At 41.2% G+C, this 19951-nt stretch overlaps 1 protein-coding gene across 1 annotated transcript; it reads left to right on the forward strand.

Moving 5' to 3' along the window:
- Positions 1-2488: 2488 nt before the first annotated feature.
- LOC138619020 (neuroepithelial cell-transforming gene 1 protein-like) lies at positions 2489-19674 on the forward strand. Its single transcript, XM_069695182.1, has 13 exons — positions 2489-2740; positions 11158-11354; positions 13259-13325; positions 13582-13641; positions 15074-15181; positions 15287-15454; positions 15547-15609; positions 15711-15807; positions 15921-15997; positions 16372-16629; positions 16819-16989; positions 17104-17290; positions 18782-19674. Exons 2-13 carry the CDS (start codon positions 11209-11211, stop codon positions 19111-19113), a joined length of 1734 nt encoding a protein of 577 aa, XP_069551283.1. The 5' UTR covers positions 2489-2740; positions 11158-11208; the 3' UTR covers positions 19114-19674.
- The last annotated feature ends 277 nt before the right edge of the window (positions 19675-19951 follow it).

Raw genomic sequence — 19951 nt, forward strand, 5'->3', positions numbered from 1 at the left:
TATGCATTTAGACATTTCTGTAAAATTCTTGTCATAATACGAATGCTTGAGTTATGGCCACAAACATGTTTTGTGAGGTTATAGGGACCTTTGAACTTTGGCCACCACCATCTAATCATTTTATCCTTTTGTCCAAAGAAGCATTTGACAGTCAACCTGACAACATAATGCCTCCGACCACAGTTGTGAACAGTAATTACACGTGTTTAAAGTGTAAAACAAGTGTCACATGACTTCCTTCAGTCTCTGCTGGAAAACGTAATAGTTTCAAGAATGTCAGTGTTTCCTAACTCGTTGCTATAAGGCTGTTATTTACTCTCTAATTTACAGTTTTAATTAAGGGAAAGCAAAAACGAATTTTTGGCGGAGTTTTTCCAATCTTACTCTGACGTGGTGATGGGGACACGGAGACTTGGTGTTTTTATAAATTCTCCCAAGTGTCTCTGATTAATTAGAAATCAAGGTTGTTCATGTTTGCCTTACAGCTGTGGAGCAGTTGCTGACTGAATATGTGGATGTTTTTATCATTTGGAAATTTCCAAAAAGAGCCTTTGGTTCATTTGATTAACTCGTGGCAAGAATATTAGTGAGTGCATTTCTCAAAATGTCAATCTACTGCTTTAATTTCTTTATATTTGACAAAAAGGTAAAAATCGAAACACTTTCCAGAGCCGTCTTGGCTATTTTGAAACAGCGCAGCATTGAGTGCAAAGCACCACTGAAACATTTGTCAGTTTAGCAGGCTGGGTCGTGACTGCCAGATCTGCACGGGAACAGTCTCAGTATACCTCATGTCTGTGCGCTGGTTTACTCAAACAGAGAGAAGAAGGAGGAACAGAGAGAGCTGTGCATCGGGGTTAAGAGAGGGGAGATATTTTCAGCTCTGAGACTTTATAGCAGAGTTGTCCTCTGCTGAGGCAGCTGCTGAGGATTAGGGTCGTACCGGGATGGTCAGGATGTTGGCGGCGGCTGGCCTTGGGGCTGCGGACGTCCACGCGGGCATTCCTTGCGATGCTGTGGCTGTATGTTCACACACAGCTGGAGGGATGCAGAGAAAGTGAAAGAAAAGGGCGGTAGGGGGTTAAAAGAGGAGCGCGTGATAGCCGGTGCGCACACTCTGTAGGAGGATGCTGTACATCAGCCGGATCAAAGTGTGGATGTTGTTGCAGGGATGAGGAGGAGGAGGAGGAGGATGGGGGAGGGGGATGTGTGGTGGTGAGATCAGGGTGAGAAGTTGATGTGACTCAGCCTTCACAGCCACTTCCTTTGGCATCTTCAGGATGGACAGATAAAAGGAGGAGAGGGAGCGAGTCATCGTGTGGTCAGCTGACTCACCATATAGGAACGGATGCCGGGAAAGGAAGCACGTGCTCTGTGATGGGGGGGGGGGGCTGGGTTTCTGTATGCATGTGTGTGAGTGAACAATGCCTTTGGTCTTCGACAGAGGCGCAATTATCCCAGTTCCCGTCACACAGGAGGAATGTGAAGAGAGATTCCTGCTCTCTGAGTCGTGCCCTGTCACCTGCCACCTCCATACGGATACTATTTCATCCTTCCCTTTCCCCCTCGGCCGGGGAATTTCCCGGATTGTGTGGTTGTACTTATGGAGGAAGTTACAGAGCGGTATTTGTTTAAGCCGTGTTGCTCTGTGTTTAAGAGCACATTTCATGTTGTGGTTAGTTTAACACAACTATGTCCCTTTTTTTTTTTTTTTTACACACAATTAATTTTGGTCAATGTGAGGGAGGTTAGGGGTCTAATCCGGCTATGAAATGAGGCAAACTGAGGAAAAATACTGCTATGTGGTATTTTCACTGTATTTCAGAGTTGGTCACACACAAGCATGGAGCCAATAAATCTAGAGGATTATGTGGATGAGGTGTTTAAATGGAGTAATCTCTTGTGTTGGTGAGACCAAAGATGCTTTGTCATGCTGTGTGTGTGTGTGTGTGTGTGAGAGAGAGAGAGAGAGAGAGAGAGAGAGAGAGAGAGAGAGAGAGAGAGAGAGAGAAGTTTGATGTGCTCTTGTGGGAACATGTTTCTAAAGCTTGTAAAACATTTCCATCATCTATGTTTACATCCTTTATAACTTATTGTAAATATAAATATGAATACAGTCTATCTGCATGTGCGTGTGTGTGTGTGTGTGTGTGTGTGTGTGTGTGTGTGTGTGTGTGTGTGTGTGTGTGTGTGTGTGTGTGTGTGTGTGTGTGTGTGTGTGTGTGTGGGTGTGTGTCTGTGTGCGGGTGTGAGCCCATGTTGACTCAGTTACAATAATGACTGGCGGATGAACAGCTCACGATTACTGTAAAGAACAGAGAGAGAGAGAGAGAGAGAGAGAGAGAGAGAGAGAGAGAGAGAGAGAGAGAGAGAGAGAGAGAGAGAGAGAGAGAGAGAGAGAGAAGAGAGAGAGAGAGAGAGAGAGAGAGAGAGGAAGAGAGAAGAGAGAGAGAGAGAGAGAGAGAGAGAGAGAGAGAGAGAGAGAGAGAGAGGGCTGAGCTCTCTGGCGTCTTCGTCTCATTACTCCTCTGCCGCTCAGTGTGTTCACACACTCAAACACTCACACACACACACACACACACCCTCATGCAGAGAAGACAACCCTGAGGACTACAGCACCTACAGTACAAGACAGGTCATCGCGGAGCAGGACTGGCGTCCAGCCGGAGCAGCAAGTGTGAGAGCGTCTCCATGGAGGAAATACTGCGTCATGTGGTGGCTGACGAACCATTCGCAACAGGTCAGTGTTTGTGTTTATCTCTTTGCTCATGTATTTGTTCTTTTTTTCTTTTCGTGGTAATTTATAAGACAAAGATGCTATTTTTTTTTTCTTACCGTCCTAATATGTCACACCTTGTGATACTTTGTTCTGGGACATTACAGAAAATGACGAAGCAGTTTCACTTTCAGTCTATTTTTGAACCTCAGCCAGTCACCTGTGGACTCTTGAGTGACTGAGCTCTTCACACAATTACTTTCACTTTTAAAAGCTTTACAAGCGTTTCGTTATGACTGGCATTAACTGGAAAAGTGTACAAGTTTATCACGAACAAGATGAACAAGTCTATGTTAATGATGGGAGGCAGCTCATCAGTGTCCAAGGACAAGAACCAGTAAGGAGGTGTTTTATATCTACACTTTCTCTCTACTCTAGATGTGCTACCTCTTGGTGAGTTGGAGAGTTTGTATTTCAAGGCTCAGCATCCTTCCTTGATACTGATTTACCATAGAGGTGTGTGTGTGTGTGTGTGTGTGTGTGTGTGTGTGTGTGTGTGTGTGTGTGTGTGTGTGTGTGTGTGTGTGTGTGTGCACAGCACTCTCTTGCTCTTATATTTGGATGTTTCATGCCTGAATGCCAGGTGACCACACCTGGATCGTGTCCTACATCTGTGCAGGTATATATAGCTACAGAACTCTCTTCCTGCAAACCTCATTCTGTCATTTACATCATGCCTCTGATGAAGTCTTCCTTTGTCTGCTCAGTCACTGATCTCAGACAAGGCAATAAAAGGTCCAGACTAATTAACGGCTCACTGGCAGGGCTCTAAAATCCCCCCGTTTACTCATCCCTGAACATCAAATACTGAGACATTTATTACCATATTCTGACGAAAGCAATGTCACTTCTGTTTCTCTTTTGCACCTCCGCCTCATACATAACCATCGCCATGCCGAGGCTGATATATACTCTGTGTGAAAAATGAAAAATGTTTACTGCTGCTTGTGTTGTAAAAACCCAGCAAATATTTTTATGACTCATCTGTCACAAGGTTGATTGCTTTCGGTCCAGGAAGTACAGTTATCTGTTTGGCGCATGACGCACTGTAACTGGGTAAGAAGGTGAACTGACTAATCGTCATTGTCTTGCAGTTTTGACAAAGTCAGGGATGAGTTTCTACCCTCCGGTTAACTGCCCAAAGTCTTACCGGGTTTCTGATCCCAACAAGATCCCATAGGTTTCTTTTACACTTCACTCGCACTGCCTTCAATAACTATTCTTACATTTTGGAAAATATGCCTCTTCACTGTTCACTCAAAGTCCGATGAGAATATCAACATCGTTCACGGGTGATAAATATTAAGTTACAGCCGCCAGCCAGTTATTTAAGCCTGGCGGTTATGACTCCATCTACAGGTCACAAAATCCACATACAAGCACTGCTAAAACCACAATTTGTCAACGTTAACACTTTTGTTTCAAATAAACAAGCAAACAAACAAGATGTAAGGGGTTAATTTGTAGGATTGATGTTGCCTTTTACCAGTTTCTTCCCGTTTTAACGCCGAGCTGAGCTAACCACCTATTGGCGGATCGATTGGTATCAACTCTCAACAAGAACGCCGATAAAAATAGTTTCCAAAATGTTAAACTGTTCCTTTAACCCTGAAGGAAGCACGACCTCCTCGTGTGTCTCCGTGTCACAGGAGCAAAAACACTGACTTTTACTGACCTCGCATGCGAAACTTAAAACTGATCAGTCACTCCATCAGGACCCTAAATGTCAGATCTGCTTTGCCTGGGTCAACCAGCGTCTGTGCTCACGTCTCCTCCTTCCCTCATTTCTCCGCCTCTCCAGCACATGATTGAACATATTTATGGGGTTATATCGTCCACCATTAAGGATAATTGCTCTGCTTGACCTACGTGTGAGCTCACTTAAAGCACGCCGAGGAGCTTTCACACTGATGAGAACATGAAGCCGTAACTTGAGACCCACCACCTTCAGGAAAGGCTCAGGGGGAATGACTCCGCCGTATCCTGCTGTTCCTGCACGAAGCACAGTCACCACTGATTTCTCGTATCCCAGTGATGACGAATTGACTCACTCTTGCTTGGAATTCTTGGACGCTTGATGACGTAAGGCTGAAATATTTAAGAGATGAGAGACAAATTGATAGCTACCGTTTCTTTGGATGCCTCCGGGCCACCACTCTCATTTACTGTATATCCGTGGCTCAGTCATCACGCAGAGCATTTACCGTTTAACCCAAAGGAGGGTAGAATTTAATTTCCTCTCTTTTTCAGGAGGTTTTTTTTGTGCCCGATGTGGCAAGACTGCACTGGGACTAAAGAATCTTTTCCTTGAGTGAAAACAAGTATTATCTTACTCTGGATCTTTGTGTCCCTGCTTGTTGATACATTTATTCAGTGAGATTTGGCCAAAGAAATGGATTGGCGGGAAGGGGATGATGGGGTTTGATGAACTGCGTGTCATGTGATAAACCTTGACCCCTTTCAGCTCCTGTTTAAATGAAGCCATCTGAGAACAAACATGACTCATAGCTCCTATGGTGGAAACATTATTTTTAGACCTACTAGACCTGCTTGATACCTTTATGGTGCACATTTGTTTTCAACAGTTCTTTTCTACGGCTCAGATGTGATTATTCAAACATACACTGCCAATACCTGTAATTTTCTGTCACATATCTATCTCGTCATGTAAAAGCAGTGAGCTATAGAGGCCAGCAATGTCCTCACAGCTTGTTTTAATCAGTATTTAACAAACCTGAATAGCATTTGTCCTTGTCCTGCTCTACCCCGCAGGAGTAGCATTCGAGTGTTCACCCTGGTTCTGCATTATTAACGCTTGCTTTATCCTTTTCTTCATGGCCTCATACACTTAAAGGAATAGTTCAACATTTTGGGAAATGCCTTTATTCAATTTCTTGCTGAGACTTAAAGGTTCAGTGTGTAGGATTTAGGAGGACATATCAGCAGAAATAGCCTGAAATCAATTAAGAATCATTGTGTTTTCATTAGAACGAGCCCTTCATATCCACATAGAGAGCCGGTCCTCTTCCGCCATGTTTCTACAGTAGCCCAGATTGAACAAATCAAATCAAATGCTGGCTCTGGAGAGGGCGTGTTACATTTTTGGGGAATTATCTGCCCACTTTAGGTTTTCTTGCACAATTGAAGGGTGCGGTGAGGGGTGTTCAGTGTTTTCAAACTGCAACCTCACCGCTAGATGCCACTAAATCCTACACAGTGCTCCTTTTAAAAGAGAAAATACTGTAAACATGAAGCTGTAGTCAGGAGACAGATAGCTTAGTGTAGCATACAGACTGAAAACAGCGAGCCTTGCGCTGTTTTGAAATAATAAAATCAACCGCCCAGTGCATGTAAAGCTCACTAAATGAATACCTCATATGTAGTTTCTTTAAGCCATACAAAAAAACAAAGCGTATAAGTGACAAATCTGGTTTAGTTTGCTTTGGATGTATACTGGTACTTGGATTTATTACCGACAGCCTGTTAGCCTTGGCATAACAACTGGAAATGGAAAAACAGCTAACCTGGCTCTGTACAAAGGTAACAAAATAATCAACACGTATCTTGTTCATTTTATCTATACAATAAGTAAAAATATATTTTTCTTAAATTGTCTTTTTGGAGGTATGACATGCCATTTCTTGACAAGGCACAATCATGGTCACAGTGAACCTCATATTCCTACGTAATAACTTTTTTACTCATCAGTTTTTCTTTGAGTAAAACAAATGCGATAGATGAGCTGGAAAATGGATTTTTTTTTTTTAAATTTTTTTTTTTACATTCAGACAGAGACTAGCTAGTTTGTACCATTTTCTTTTGTTAAGTATCGAAATAGATGCTGGCTTTACATTGACACAGACAATAGATTCAATCTAACCCTCTGCATGTAAGAAAATGATTGTATTTTCTAAATGAATACTTTAGAAATATCCTTACCAATGTTTAGATATAATCTGGATTCAAAATGACAACACAACTTTCTTTTTCAGACGTGTCCTGATGTGCAAGACGAGCATACATGATCCCATGCTCCATGTTCCCCAGTTCAACCCGAACACACACGCAACCCACGACCCATGTCACATTAAGTGAATGCAGAGCACAGGAACATCTCGTCCAGGTTCCCATTATAGTGCTGGGTAACACAGGTCCTATGTTGCCCCTTGTTCCCAGGGACCTCGGGAACACAGGACCCAGTGAAGATAGCAATGATTCCTACAATGTAATGTTGGCTGATACCTGATCTGACTTGGCTGTTTGTTGTGATACTTGTGGTCTGTAACTGAGCCATGCTGACCCAGGTAGGTTGAGTACCAGGAGACACCCGGGAGTTTCCTGCAAGTTTTGCTGATGTAGCCTCTCCAAAAATATCCCTTTGAAAGTCACAAGGTTCACTATTAAATTTCCTGCACCGCTGGGGCACTAGTTTGACTCTGGCTTGCTATGTAATCACACCCTCTGCTGTTCACTTGTAGAATCAGGCGCCGAGCCGTGAGACAATTCAAGACAGCTTCTCTCTTCAAACAGGAAAAACGTTACACCTGCTTCCACTTAACCTCACAAAGCATGCAAGTCCATATTACGCAATATCCAGGACGTCCTTGTTTGTATCCAGTGTGCATCGTGCAGCGGGTTTTAAGCCGAATCACTCAAACAATCAGAAGAATTGTTGAGTAAAGAACTGCACTCAGAAACTGATTTCATTTGGTGACGTAGATGTTTGTACCCAGTCTCTAGCACCATATGAAATCAGTGTTCTGGGAGGTGGACTCTCAGCATGTGTAGACTGTACATGAATGAATTGAAATATGATGCCTTAAAGTGGGTCACATTTGTATAAATTACTTTGTACTATCCTGCCTCATTCACTAACTGTTCACAGCTGCTGTCCTGCTTCTTGTTATGTCTTTTTCCCTCCATGTCTTAACTCAATCGCACATTTCTCATGAATCTGACTACACTCATCTATGTTCTATTCCACGAATAACAAAGTCAGACTCAGAAATGTACCCTTTTCTTTATGAATATGATATTCTTTCCATCTGAATATATATGGCTTTTTAAAGTGTTTAAATTGCTCAGTATACTGTTTTCAGTCAGTCAAAGAATGTTTCACACGTTTTTAAAATACAGAAATGAACCTGTACTTTGTGGTGATTAGTAATATAATGTCATATTCAGGTTTTTGCCATGTCCTTAATAAATGTTGCAGTACCTGTCATGGCTATGATGAAATTTTGACCCCAATAAAGAACTAAAAAGCAGCTTCATGTCTCCTCCAGTCTTGTCACCTATCATAGCGATGACTACGTTACTTCTTTAGGTTTCAGATGTACTTAATGTTTCTCAGCACAATATAAAGACATACTTGATGACTTGTTGGACATATTTGACATGAAAAATGAATGAAAGTCTTAAATAAATATATGTTGTATTTGTAAATATTTGTTGTGCAACATTTTTTAGCTTTTTTAACACAAAAGACATTAGAAAAGTTTACCTTAAAGTTAAAAAACAAGGTAAAGAAGGATTAGCGAGAGTCAGATTCACTTAACAATATGTACCTTTTTAAAGTTTGTGGTTCATCATGAACAGCTGTATTCATCAGGCAGTTAACAATTCAGCAGACAGTAATCATTTTTAGACCCACATTCCACTGTGCCAGAAGTATAGGCTCTATCTCCCCTGAGGACGGTTTGATGTTGATATTCAGTGTGCTGAAAGAAAATCCATAGTAAGTACATCTCAGTCTTCATCATTGATCTTTACATTGGTTTCACTGTGGCTTTTTCTTACTGTAAAGCACACGTCTTCTTGTCCATAGGGAACCATTTCAAATGCCCCCTTCCCCCAAGACACTATACAGCAGTGATTTCAGGCATCATATATCATGACTCCGATAGCTATGTTGATTAAAATGGAACGGATGGCCACACAGAAGCGATGATGTGCTCATGAAGGACAGAGCTGTGGGGCCCAAGGATCCCATCACGTCCTGTTTGATTAATGATCAGATTGTCCTATAGGGGAGGGTCAAACTGGCCTGCAGAGTGCCTATAAAATGTATTCTTGATTCTTATTCGCGAGGCAAAAAGGTCGTTTATCGCAAGGCACCAGTCATCATGTAGGACGATATATTACTTTAATGAAAAGCCCAGAAATGGAGGGCATTGTTGACAACATAGATTTCCTCCGGTATTTCAAATTTTACATGAATTGCTTTCTTGAATCTAAAACAGTTTATGAATAGTTTATATCCAAAGCAATATACAGTGAAGGAAATAATTATTTGATCCTTTGCCGATTTTATAAGTTTGCCCACTGACAAAGAAATTAACGGTCTAATTGTAATGGTAGGTTTATATAAAAGTTATAAATTGATTTGCATTTGATTGTGTGAAATAAGTATTCGATCCCCGACCAACCAAGCAAGAATTCTGGCTCTCACAGACCGGTTAGATTAGTCCTCTCGCTTTAAGAAAGTACTCAACTCGTTACCTGTATAAAAGACACCTGTCCACAGAATCAATCAATCAGATTCCAACCTCTCCACCATGGGCAAGACCAAAGAGCTGTCTAAGGACGTCAGGAACATGATTGTAGACCTGCACAAGGCTGCAATGGGCTACAAGACCATCGGCAAGCAGCTCGGTGAGAAGGAGACAACTGTTGGTGCGATTATTCGGAAATTGAAGAAACACAAAATGACCATCAATCGCCCTCGGTCTGGGGCTTCACGCAAGATCTCACCTCGTGGGGTGTCGATGATCATGAGAAAGGTGAGGATTTGGAGAGGATCTGCAAAGAGGAGTGGACCAAAATCCCTCCTGAGATGTGCGCAAACCTGGTGACCAACTACAAGAAACGTCTGACCTCTGTCCTTGCCAACAACGGTTTCTCCACCAAATACTGAGTCATGTTTTGCTAGAGGATCAACTACTTATTTCACACAATCAAATGCAAATCAATTTATATTTTTTAATATTCTGTCTCTCACTGTTAAAATAAACCTACCATTACAATTACAGACCGTTCATTTTCTTTGTCAGTGGGCAAACTTACAAAATCGGCAATGGATCAAATAATTATTTCCTTCACTGTATATGAGATGAAAAAGTTACAGACAGGAATCCTGATGCAATATTAATATGGTAATAACAATTTTCATAATATTACATCCCTCTCTCTGAGAACAAACAAGTATTCAAATGAGACATTTGATATAGTGATATTATATTATCTTTGACAGAAAAAGTTTATTTGTTTTCCTACTTTAGTTTGTGAAACCTGACAGTCACAGCAAAACAATAAGAGGCCCCCGGGCCTTATGTGCACGGTCACCCACAGTGTTCTGCAGAATACATCACATTTAAATTTTTACCTAAATAAACTTTACAGTGCACAGACACATACAGGGAATTTAACTCTGGTTGTCAGCAGCTCTCATCAGACCAAAGGAGCTGTTCATAAAACAAATAAGGGGAAGTTAAATGTTTGGGGAACAGAACAAAGGCAAGAAAAACTAAAAAATAATGATTAAAAATTAATCTATATTTGAAAGTAAAATGCCACTTCATTGATTGATAGAGTATATGTGCAGTATATTATATATCAGTTTGTGTGCGAGAATCGATCCAGTGCTCATCCTCAAGTAGCCTAAGTAATACCCATTCCTTTAGCACCATCTTCACTCTACAAACTATAACAAATATGAGTCAGGATTATATCTAAAAACCTTACCGTATTAATGATATTAAACAGAGAAAAGCTAAGAAGGGAAGCTAAAACTAGACAAATGCTGCCCTTTTTTTTTTTATAGAAGACGTTATAGTTGACAAAACTCTTGTTTATTTTCTATTAATTAACAAATACATGAATTTAATATTGCTCTGCCCTATTGTCTGTAATTTAAAAACATAACATTCACTGTTGCCAATATCACTTCTGCTGTTGTTAGAAATTATTTGGGACATGAGATTATTGTTGTCAATTTCATGCAAAAAAAACGGATAAAATAACTTTTGGCTCTTTTACCCCAGTTTCCCGCACAAAGAGTGAAGGCTTTATGCAGTCTAAACGTTGTAACTCTGAAAAAAAAAATGCTTCCTTCCGTTATTCTCTATACTTTTTTAGAAACATTTTCTTTTTATATTTTTCAAGGTCCTTTCACTGAGCTCTTACTGGCCCCTCCCACCTTCTGGTAACCTAGCAGCAGGGCTCCGAGCCCTCACCTGATTGGTCTATTCCCCAGATCCGCCGTATTCAAACTTCCGTGGTGCGCGCTGTTGTCATCGAGCTTCTTCTTTCTTTGTACACCGCGGGGCGGTTTTCTCACGTCTGGAGTTGTTGTTTTTTGTTCCTCTCTCTTTTTCGCCCAGTCATAAACTGTTTTTCGGAATTGCTAATTTCAAAACGAAGCCGCACACAAAATGGAAGAAAATGAAGAAGTTATCGGAACGACGGAGGAAAACAAAAAGCAGAAACTCCGCAGGGTGTCTTCGAGGACCTCCACCACCAGTGTCAGCAGCGCCGCGGAGCCCTCTCCACAAACACTGCGGAGAAACAACTCCAAAAAGTACGTAGAGGTGGAAATATGTTACAATCACTCTTTACTTGATAGCCCTTTGCAATACGATGCGAGTTTAACTCCCACTTTATGCCGAGATCATGTTGGTTGTTGGCCAACTTTCTGGGCCAAAGATGGCATCGTAACTGGCAAATGGTGCCTTCAAGTGCACCCGGGAATCCCTAAACTCGGATGATATTACCACGATATGCCATGCAATAACCTGCGTGTGGTTTCAAGTAACTTGAAGAATAGCATGCTTTTGGTGTCAATAAAATCTTCCTAACATGTAAATTTAAGAGTGATCATGAAATAAGCCTTCATCGTAGTCTTGTTTTCATTTTGATTAATCCGTGGAGTATATTTTAGATAAATTATGTAGTCTTAAAAATTGGTCAGGGTTAGCAGAAATATATCCAGCTCCAGATGTTTCATATTGCTTCTGCTGCTTGACTAACTGTCAAAAACACAGATAAACCCCTTGAATTTATATAAAATATGGAAAAGCAGCAACTTCTTTGATAATCAATACTCTAATTTTCTGCACAAGAATAAATAGTAGTTTAAGTTAGATGTCACAATCAATTATATCAGCCTACTGTTGGCATGTTATGTTTTTATTTTTTGCTGCTTTCTGGTTTTGTTGAGCTAAATACAATTTTCCACTCTGGTGGACAATAAAGTTATGTTTTATTCTTTTCTATTTCATTATCCAATATCAGCTACCTTTCAACTAGGGTAGGGCAGTTGTGGAAGTGGTGCATTTGTGATTTTATTTTAGGTATGTGGTACTTTAAACTTTACATCGTAAGCGCCGCCATACGCCAGACCTTTTTTTCTACTGTTGCCTCTGTAAAATGATAGATAAATTGTTTTGAGCATCACAAACCCTGCAAAATGACTCGTGTCAGTGTCAGAAATTCAGTCTGATAATATTTGGAATCATTTAATTATTTAATCCCCGTTCAAGTGCAGCCGGTGGAAGTCGGTGGTTCACAGTTTGCGTTCATCCAGCCAGCACGGGAACGTCTGACCAGACACCAGATTTAACAACTCTGTTTGTTGGTGTGTGTTGTGGAAATCAGAGAGAATTTTTGTTAGGTTTATTCAGCATCGTGTGTGAACTCGTTTGGTAAGGCCTTGAATATACCAGACACTCATTTGCACTTAATACTCCTGCAGGATAGCTTTTAGGCAACACAAAGAGACGTTATTATCTTATGATCTGCAAAGTCAAACATGTACTTCACCTCTATTTGAACTTGCAGACAAAAAGTATGATATAAGATATGGATGACTAAAACTTGATATTTGTATTGGCTTTCGATATATCCCTGGGTTCCCAGAATTACAGTTTGACAAAAATATTGTAGGAGTGTGTCAGCTTAGATAAGTTTTTAATCATTGGCTCGGTTAACACGTCGACATTTTGTCACCCCCCCAAAAAAAAAATTGCGTCTCGTGACTTGGAGATCTTACAGCAAAATGCAACTCTATCTGTGCCACTTGCGCTCATGACTTGGAGGCATGATCACAAGTAGCAGGTTGTGTATCAGTGTGTGCAGCTTGCTTCTGGGTGTGTAGACACTCTCTGTAGCTTCATTGTTTTGTCACGACAATTGGCTTCTTTTTTTTTTCCTGCAGCAGCACAGAGCAGTGAAGCTCCTTATGTGGTTTTAACTATTAACATCCCTCAGTAGTCCTACAGCATTTCAGATGATTCAAACATAACAGTTGGAAAAAAAACAGATTATGGAAGAAAGGTAATAAAAGTAACTCCATTCCTGTGTGCCTTCGTCTTTTGGACAAATTAATAAAAAAAAACAAAAAAAAAACTTACTACTGTGTGATGAAGTTGATATGAACTTGTTTTTGTTGTGCAGAGCCAAAATGATTTGTCTCCTGTCCTGTAGGCCTCCACTGCAGAGAGGCAGCTCCTTCACCTTCCTCACACCGGGGACTCCGTGGGACTTCAGTCTAGTGAGTTAACGTTGAAAACATTGCACCATCATGCTAGGCTGCACTAATCACACAAGTATCTCTGTAGACTGGATGACTGTCATGAGCTGTGCATGTAACTTGTGTGTGTTCTGCATCTCTGATATTTCGTAGTGTCATGAGCACTGGAATATTATGGGCGGTGATCATCACATGTGTACAAATTGCTGCGATTCTGTCGCGTGAATATTCATCAGGTGTTTGAACGTAACCGGTGTGTTTTGTTCTACCGGTACAGAAAAGGAAGCGCAAAGAGAAGGAAGATGACACAGTCAGTCTGTCCAGCTTCGACCTCAAGGTGAGAGTCAGGACAGCCTCCTGTTTGCACACTGCAAGCCCAGTGAGTGAATGGATCCTCACAGGAAACTTTAATCCCTCTGCATGACTCAGGATCTCGCCACAGACAACCACGAGTGCTCGCATCTGTTATGAGCTCAGGATAATCCTGCTGTCCCTTAGACTTGCACAACCAGTGTCTGTCTGAGGAAATAATGGTGACAAGAGAAGCTGAGCCACATCGTCGTCATCAATCTGTCTGAGGCGCTGTAGTGAAAAACTCAGGGTTCACTTCAGTACAGTTGGGTAGTTTATACACTTTCTACACAATCAACCACTTCTATTTCCATTTAGATGCTAAACATTCAACTTTAATAAAAGTCAGCTATAATATATGACAGCAGAATAAAACAGTCAGTGACTGGAAAAGACAGTGAACAACAGCAGGTCTTTACAACATATGAAATATTGCACATGATAATACAGTCTGTCTAAACTATTCTGCTGAGCATTTAAAGATTTACATATTAAAGGTTTCCTGATCATCTAAAAGTTTTGAGTGACATAAAATAAAAATGTTAAAATGTGTAACACAATCTTTTTGAGGATTATATTACATAGTCATGCAATAATCATTAAACATTCTAATAATCTAATCACTTCCTGAGTTCTAAGGCTGTTAAATATTTGCCAAATTAAGCTGTAGTTCCACATTGGTCACACTTTTTCAGACCAGGAAGCTACATCCACTTTTATATTTAGTCTAAGGTGTTGTTGTTGCAGGAGCTGTTAAAGTTGAACATGCTGCTGACATCTCTTTGAAATACCAAACCCGTCTGAACAAGAATGAGATGCTCTCAGTGGCTTAAACTGAAGCTCCGATTTCAGTCAGTCAAAGCTTGGTTCAGGAATCGTTCCTGGTCCATCGATGAGTGGGAATCTCGGTTTTCTCAGTCTTCCGATCTAAATCTTACCTGAAAATCTCCGCATAGATTCAAAGAAAGCAGCGGCAGCATCAAAACCAAAGACTCTTAATGAGATGGAAGCTTTTGCTCATGAAGAATGGGCTAAATTACCACAAAAGAGAAACTATTGAAAAAAAACCATTAGAGGACATGAAAACCACTCAAATATGCATTATTATACTGAATTTGAGTGTTTTTACCAAAACTTTAGTTTATATGTTTTCATAAAAATGGTATTTACATCACCAGAATGCCTTTTAGGTAAAGGGAGTTGCATGATTTTTAATGCAACTGTATATAAATGGAATTGTAAATGTGGCACAAATGATGAATGTCATTTCATTTATGTAACTGCAGAGCATTTTTTAAGTGAGTACATTTTTTATCTACAAAATATGATTGAGAGCCTTGAATTAAAAATACAGTGTACAGCATTACTCCCTTATATTCAGTGAGGTGGAACTGAAGACGGTTTATTCTGTTTTATAGGAACCCAGTAACAAGCGTGTTCGACCTCTGGCCAAAGTTTCATCCCTCGTTAACCTGATATCTCCCTCAAAGAATGGAGCCGTGCGGCGCTTCGGACAGACCATCCAGGTAAACGCCGCACTGTCGGGACTCTCTGCCTACAAGTTTGCCATGTACAACTTTCAATAAGTAGAATTTGTTTTGTGACTGTAAAATATACATATCTCCTCCCAGTCAATGTCGTCACGTGGTGACGCCAAGTCACCAGGGACGTCCCTCAAAGTCAGCAGCAAAGCTTCTGGTCCGACTCCCACTAAACGCAGAAACAGCACGTTGTGGTCGGAGACGCTGGACGTCCATCAGAAGAGCACGTTCTCCACCAAAGAGATCAAGCGACAAGAGGTCGTGCAGTTCACCGATTCCTAACTCACGAGCAGCGAATTAAAAATAACAGAAAAAGTAACGTCTCCTGCTGGTTTCTCTTTATTCTCCAGGCAATTCATGAACTTTACAGGGGCGAGCAAGATCTCATCGAAGATCTTCAGCTTGCACGAAAGGTTAGAAAAATAGATTTAGCATTAGAAAAATAAATAAAAAAACATTTATAGTGCCTTTGGCAACTTGTTTGTGATGACACCGCTGCTTTCCACTCATTTAGGCGTACCACGATCCGATGCTGAAGCTCTCCATCATGACAGAGGAGGAACTAGCTCATATTTTTGGCGACCTGGATGCGTACATCCCCTTACACGAGGGTGAGCTACTACGAACCATTCTGGACTTAAACCACTTTAATTTATTCATGTTTATGTCTCCTAACAAGTGAGTCTGACAATGTGAGCCTTTTTTTTTTTTATTCTATCTGCAGACTTATTGATGAAGCTGATGGAGGGAACTGGCCCCGATGGAACTGTAGCTGAGATCGGACAGATGGTGATAAACTGGGTATGTTCACAGAAACGGCAAACTAACACACACTGAGAAATATCTTACACAGGATTTGTTATCTGATGTTAAATATAGTTTTTGTTTAAATGGAAACCTCCCTATTATGAGACAAGCCTACTGCAGGTCTGGGGATGATGATGATGATGATGATGATGATTACCAAAACTCGTGCAGCACAATCTGCTGCACAGCCTGCTATCACATACAGAAACGTTTAAGAAACATATACAGGACTTGTGTAATTTATATTTAAGACCTTTTTTTTTGAGGAAACTTCTCAAGACTTCAAGCTTCTCTGACAGATGACCATCAAATATTGTCCAAATTTCAGTAAGTAATAAAACTGTACATCTATTACTTTGTATTCTCAGCTGCCCGGTCTGAACGCGTACAAAAACTACTGCAGCAACCAGATCGCAGCCAAAGCCCTGCTGGACCAGAAAAAGCAGGACAGGCGGGTCCAGGACTTCCTGCAGCGCTGTCTAGAGTCCCCCTTCAGCAGGAAGTTGGATCTGTGGAGCTTCCTGGACATCCCACGTTCGCGCCTGGTGAAATACCCGCTGCTGCTGCGAGAGATCCTCAGACACACGCCGCCGGATCACGCAGATGTGACCAGCCTGGAGAGAGCTGTACGTCATCTCACTTCCACATAATCCATCGTGAAATCTAACAAATCATATGTCTGTTGCCTCTAATATGAATTAACTAAAAGTAATACACATTGATTACCTAATAATAGCACATTTTACTCATTGTTTATTATTTGTTGGTGCTTTGCCTAATAGCTAACCGCTAACGATCTTTCTTTTATCATCCAGATCACTATAATTCAGGAGATTCTGTCTGATATCAACGTGAGAAAAGGGGAGTCTGAGTGCCAGTATTACATAGACAAACTGGAGTTCCTGGATGACAAGCAGCGGGACCCTCTCATAGATAACTGTAAGACCTTACAATGTCACGGAGAGCTGCGGAACAAGAGTGGCTCGGTGAGAATCAGGGTTCCTCTCATTATTATTACCATCCACACGCAATGAAATTATTATCGACATGTTTGTGTCTTTTGGACTTCACGTTCATTCTCTGTTAATGTGTTGTTTCAGAGGCTCTACGTGTTCCTCTTCTCGGAGCTGCTGGTTCTGACCCGACCGGTGACGCGCAACGACAGGAGCTGCTTCCAAGTGTACCGACAGCCCATCCCAGTTGGGGATCTGGCTCTGGAGGACCTGCAGGACGGAGAGATCCGCATGGGGGGGTCCTTCAGAGGGGCTTTCACCAATGGAGAGAAAGGTGGGTCGAGTTTTGTCCGTCTTCTGGCTAAACGTCTGCAGTGGTTCATTTATGCAGTGGTGCGGCTATTTCTCCAAGATTTGTGTCTCCCAGTAAAATACAGGAGTTTTTCCAGTGTTTTCATTGTTTCACTTTTTCCTTAAAACACTGGCTGGTTTCAGTTTCTCAAATGTGATGGTTTGATGATTTTACCTCTTTTATAGCAATGGGAATGTCAAATCTTTTTCATCTTGGGCTCTGGGAGAATATTCATCGAAAAAAATTATTCACAGATTAATGTATAATGATGCAAATTATTTTGTTGCTGCTTCAGTATGGATGTATGCATCGTTGCAGTATCACGTTCTTTTCAGTGTTTTTCAAAGTGGAGCGCGGTACCTCTGGGCTGTGAGTGGGAGGGATAATGGATGAGTCAGTGTTCAAAAGTAAAAAAAAAAGCTTCACTCACTCTTTATCTTTGCGCCAACATTAGACTTGCTGTTGCACAGACAGGCCAGAGCCTGTACATTTCACAGACAGTGGCGTTTATGTATTCCTGTAACTGCAACTTTTTATTTTGACTCACCCTGCGTTCCAATATCCATACTACCATACTATTTAGTATGCCAAAGAAAGATTTAGTCTGTTCCAATACATAGTATGTTAAACGTAGGATGCCAAAAGTACCAGGATGTCCTACGGTCGTATTTTGCAGTCTGCAGGCCAGCATGCTACTCGAGCTGTTCTGACCCACAATCCTTTGCGCAGCGGACGATATGTCACATTGACTGTGGTGGTGCTAATGCTCCAAAAACCTAGAAATAAGTATTTTCTATCGGCCAATTTATTAGTTCAAACATTAATCAGCCCAGAATTTCACCATCAGTAGATCCCTCATTATCAATCTTTTAAAACATGTTTCTGGCTACCTGGCAAAAGTCCAACATTCACTGTTTTACATTAGATTTGTGCTCCCTGTGGGAAATATCTGGCTGCTTGTAGCGAAATGCTCCACTGGATTCACCAGCTAGTTTATAACTTAGTTTTTCTTTTGTTTGGTGGGTTTATCAGAGCTTTTTCACAAACAGCTACCTGCTGCTGCTGAAAGCGACACAACCAGTATGAGTTCTGGGCTGTAAAATCCCAACAGTGGGTTCAAAGACATTAAAATGCTCTGTAGAGCTGAAGGGACCTGCTGAGTCGGGTGATAATTTGGTGTATAAGACAGGTTGCCTGTTGTGATGAGCCCAGTTACAGACTAGTAGACTCTGCCAGTGTGGTGAAGGAAGAATTAAGATAAATAGTATACAAGGAAGATACGATCAGGATTTGGGGTGGAGTAGGGGATTATGGATCTTTGCAGGATCAGAGCTCATAATCCTAAAGACATGGGTCAAAAAACGTTTTTGTTTTAAAGGGAGTGCCATTAAAAGAGATTCTCTTTAATTAAGCAGCCTAAAACCCTCAGATGTATCTTCTCTGACAATTTCTTTACTTCCTGTGTGCCTCCAGCTAAGAATGTCTTCCGCGTGAGCTCTCTGGATCCCTCCCATGGCCAGTCGCACACCCTGCACGTCAGCGACGTCTACCACAAGCAGCAGTGGCTCAACTGCCTACGCACTGCGATGGTCCAACAGCAGGGGCCTCCAGCCAGAGTTCAGCAGGGGGAATCCATCCGAGCAAAGCGCCGCTCTTCCGTCATCTCAGCAGGGATCTGTGACGAGGAGACAGACGAGAACTGTCCCCCCATTTGTGGCCCTAAACTCCGACCGCAGAAGCTCTCCAAAACCAGACTGGACCAGAAGTTACAACGCTCACTGAAGAGGAAGGAAACTGGAGTGTAACCTGGGTTACCCTTACTCAGACACATGGACTCAATGTGTCTGGTCACGTGTCTGTCAGTTCATTTTCTTTCAACCACTGTTAGAGTGCTTTTGCTTTGTCTCTGTAGCTGCACTGAAAAACCCGCCCAATCATTTCCGTCCAAACATACATCAACATTTTTGTATTTAAAACATGTAAGTAGTTTACAAAACAGCAACACCTGCCATTGTGAGTGAAATAGATGTTTACATCAGCTTAATGTTTGTGGAAGTAGGGTCTTCTGCGTGGGCTAAGTTAAAACAACTTAAGACCACTTGTAGCTCATTTGTTTCATCCCAAGGTGGATGCATTTAAACCGTCTGTTGTGCCGTTAAAAAAATGTCAGCAGCTGTTTTATATATATATATGTGGAGCTGTCTAAGTGTTATCTGTGACAAGATAAGGGATGAGGAAACTGAGAAATAGCAAAATCTTAACTGTCCACAGGAAGCCAAGCGGTGCACAAGTCTAAAAGTGTTTGATATTGGTTTTGAGATAATGAGCTGTGATCATATACAAAAAGAAGAACATTCTGGGGGGGGGGGAGACGATATAAATACATGTGGAAATTTGTTAATCGTAAAAAATAATAAAACATGTAGCTTGTACTTTAAGAGTCCAGACTTTGAAACTTGTTTTTATTGCAACACACTAACAGCCCTTTGTTTGTACTTTGACCATTTCAGTCACTTCCTTTTACTGTTGGCCGCTGCTCAGCATTGTGGTGCAACACTTGTAAAGCAAACAAGCTGAGGAAAACTTCTTACCACTTAAGAATGTTTAAGGATAACATGTCCTTAAAGTAGTTTTAAGTTGAGA

This window comes from Brachyistius frenatus, unplaced genomic scaffold (assembly GCF_029030835.1).
Source record: "Brachyistius frenatus isolate BFR_SWC_R1_liver_20210118 unplaced genomic scaffold, ASM2903083v1 Contig_19, whole genome shotgun sequence".
In the NCBI taxonomy this organism is placed as follows: Eukaryota; Metazoa; Chordata; class Actinopteri; family Embiotocidae; genus Brachyistius; species Brachyistius frenatus.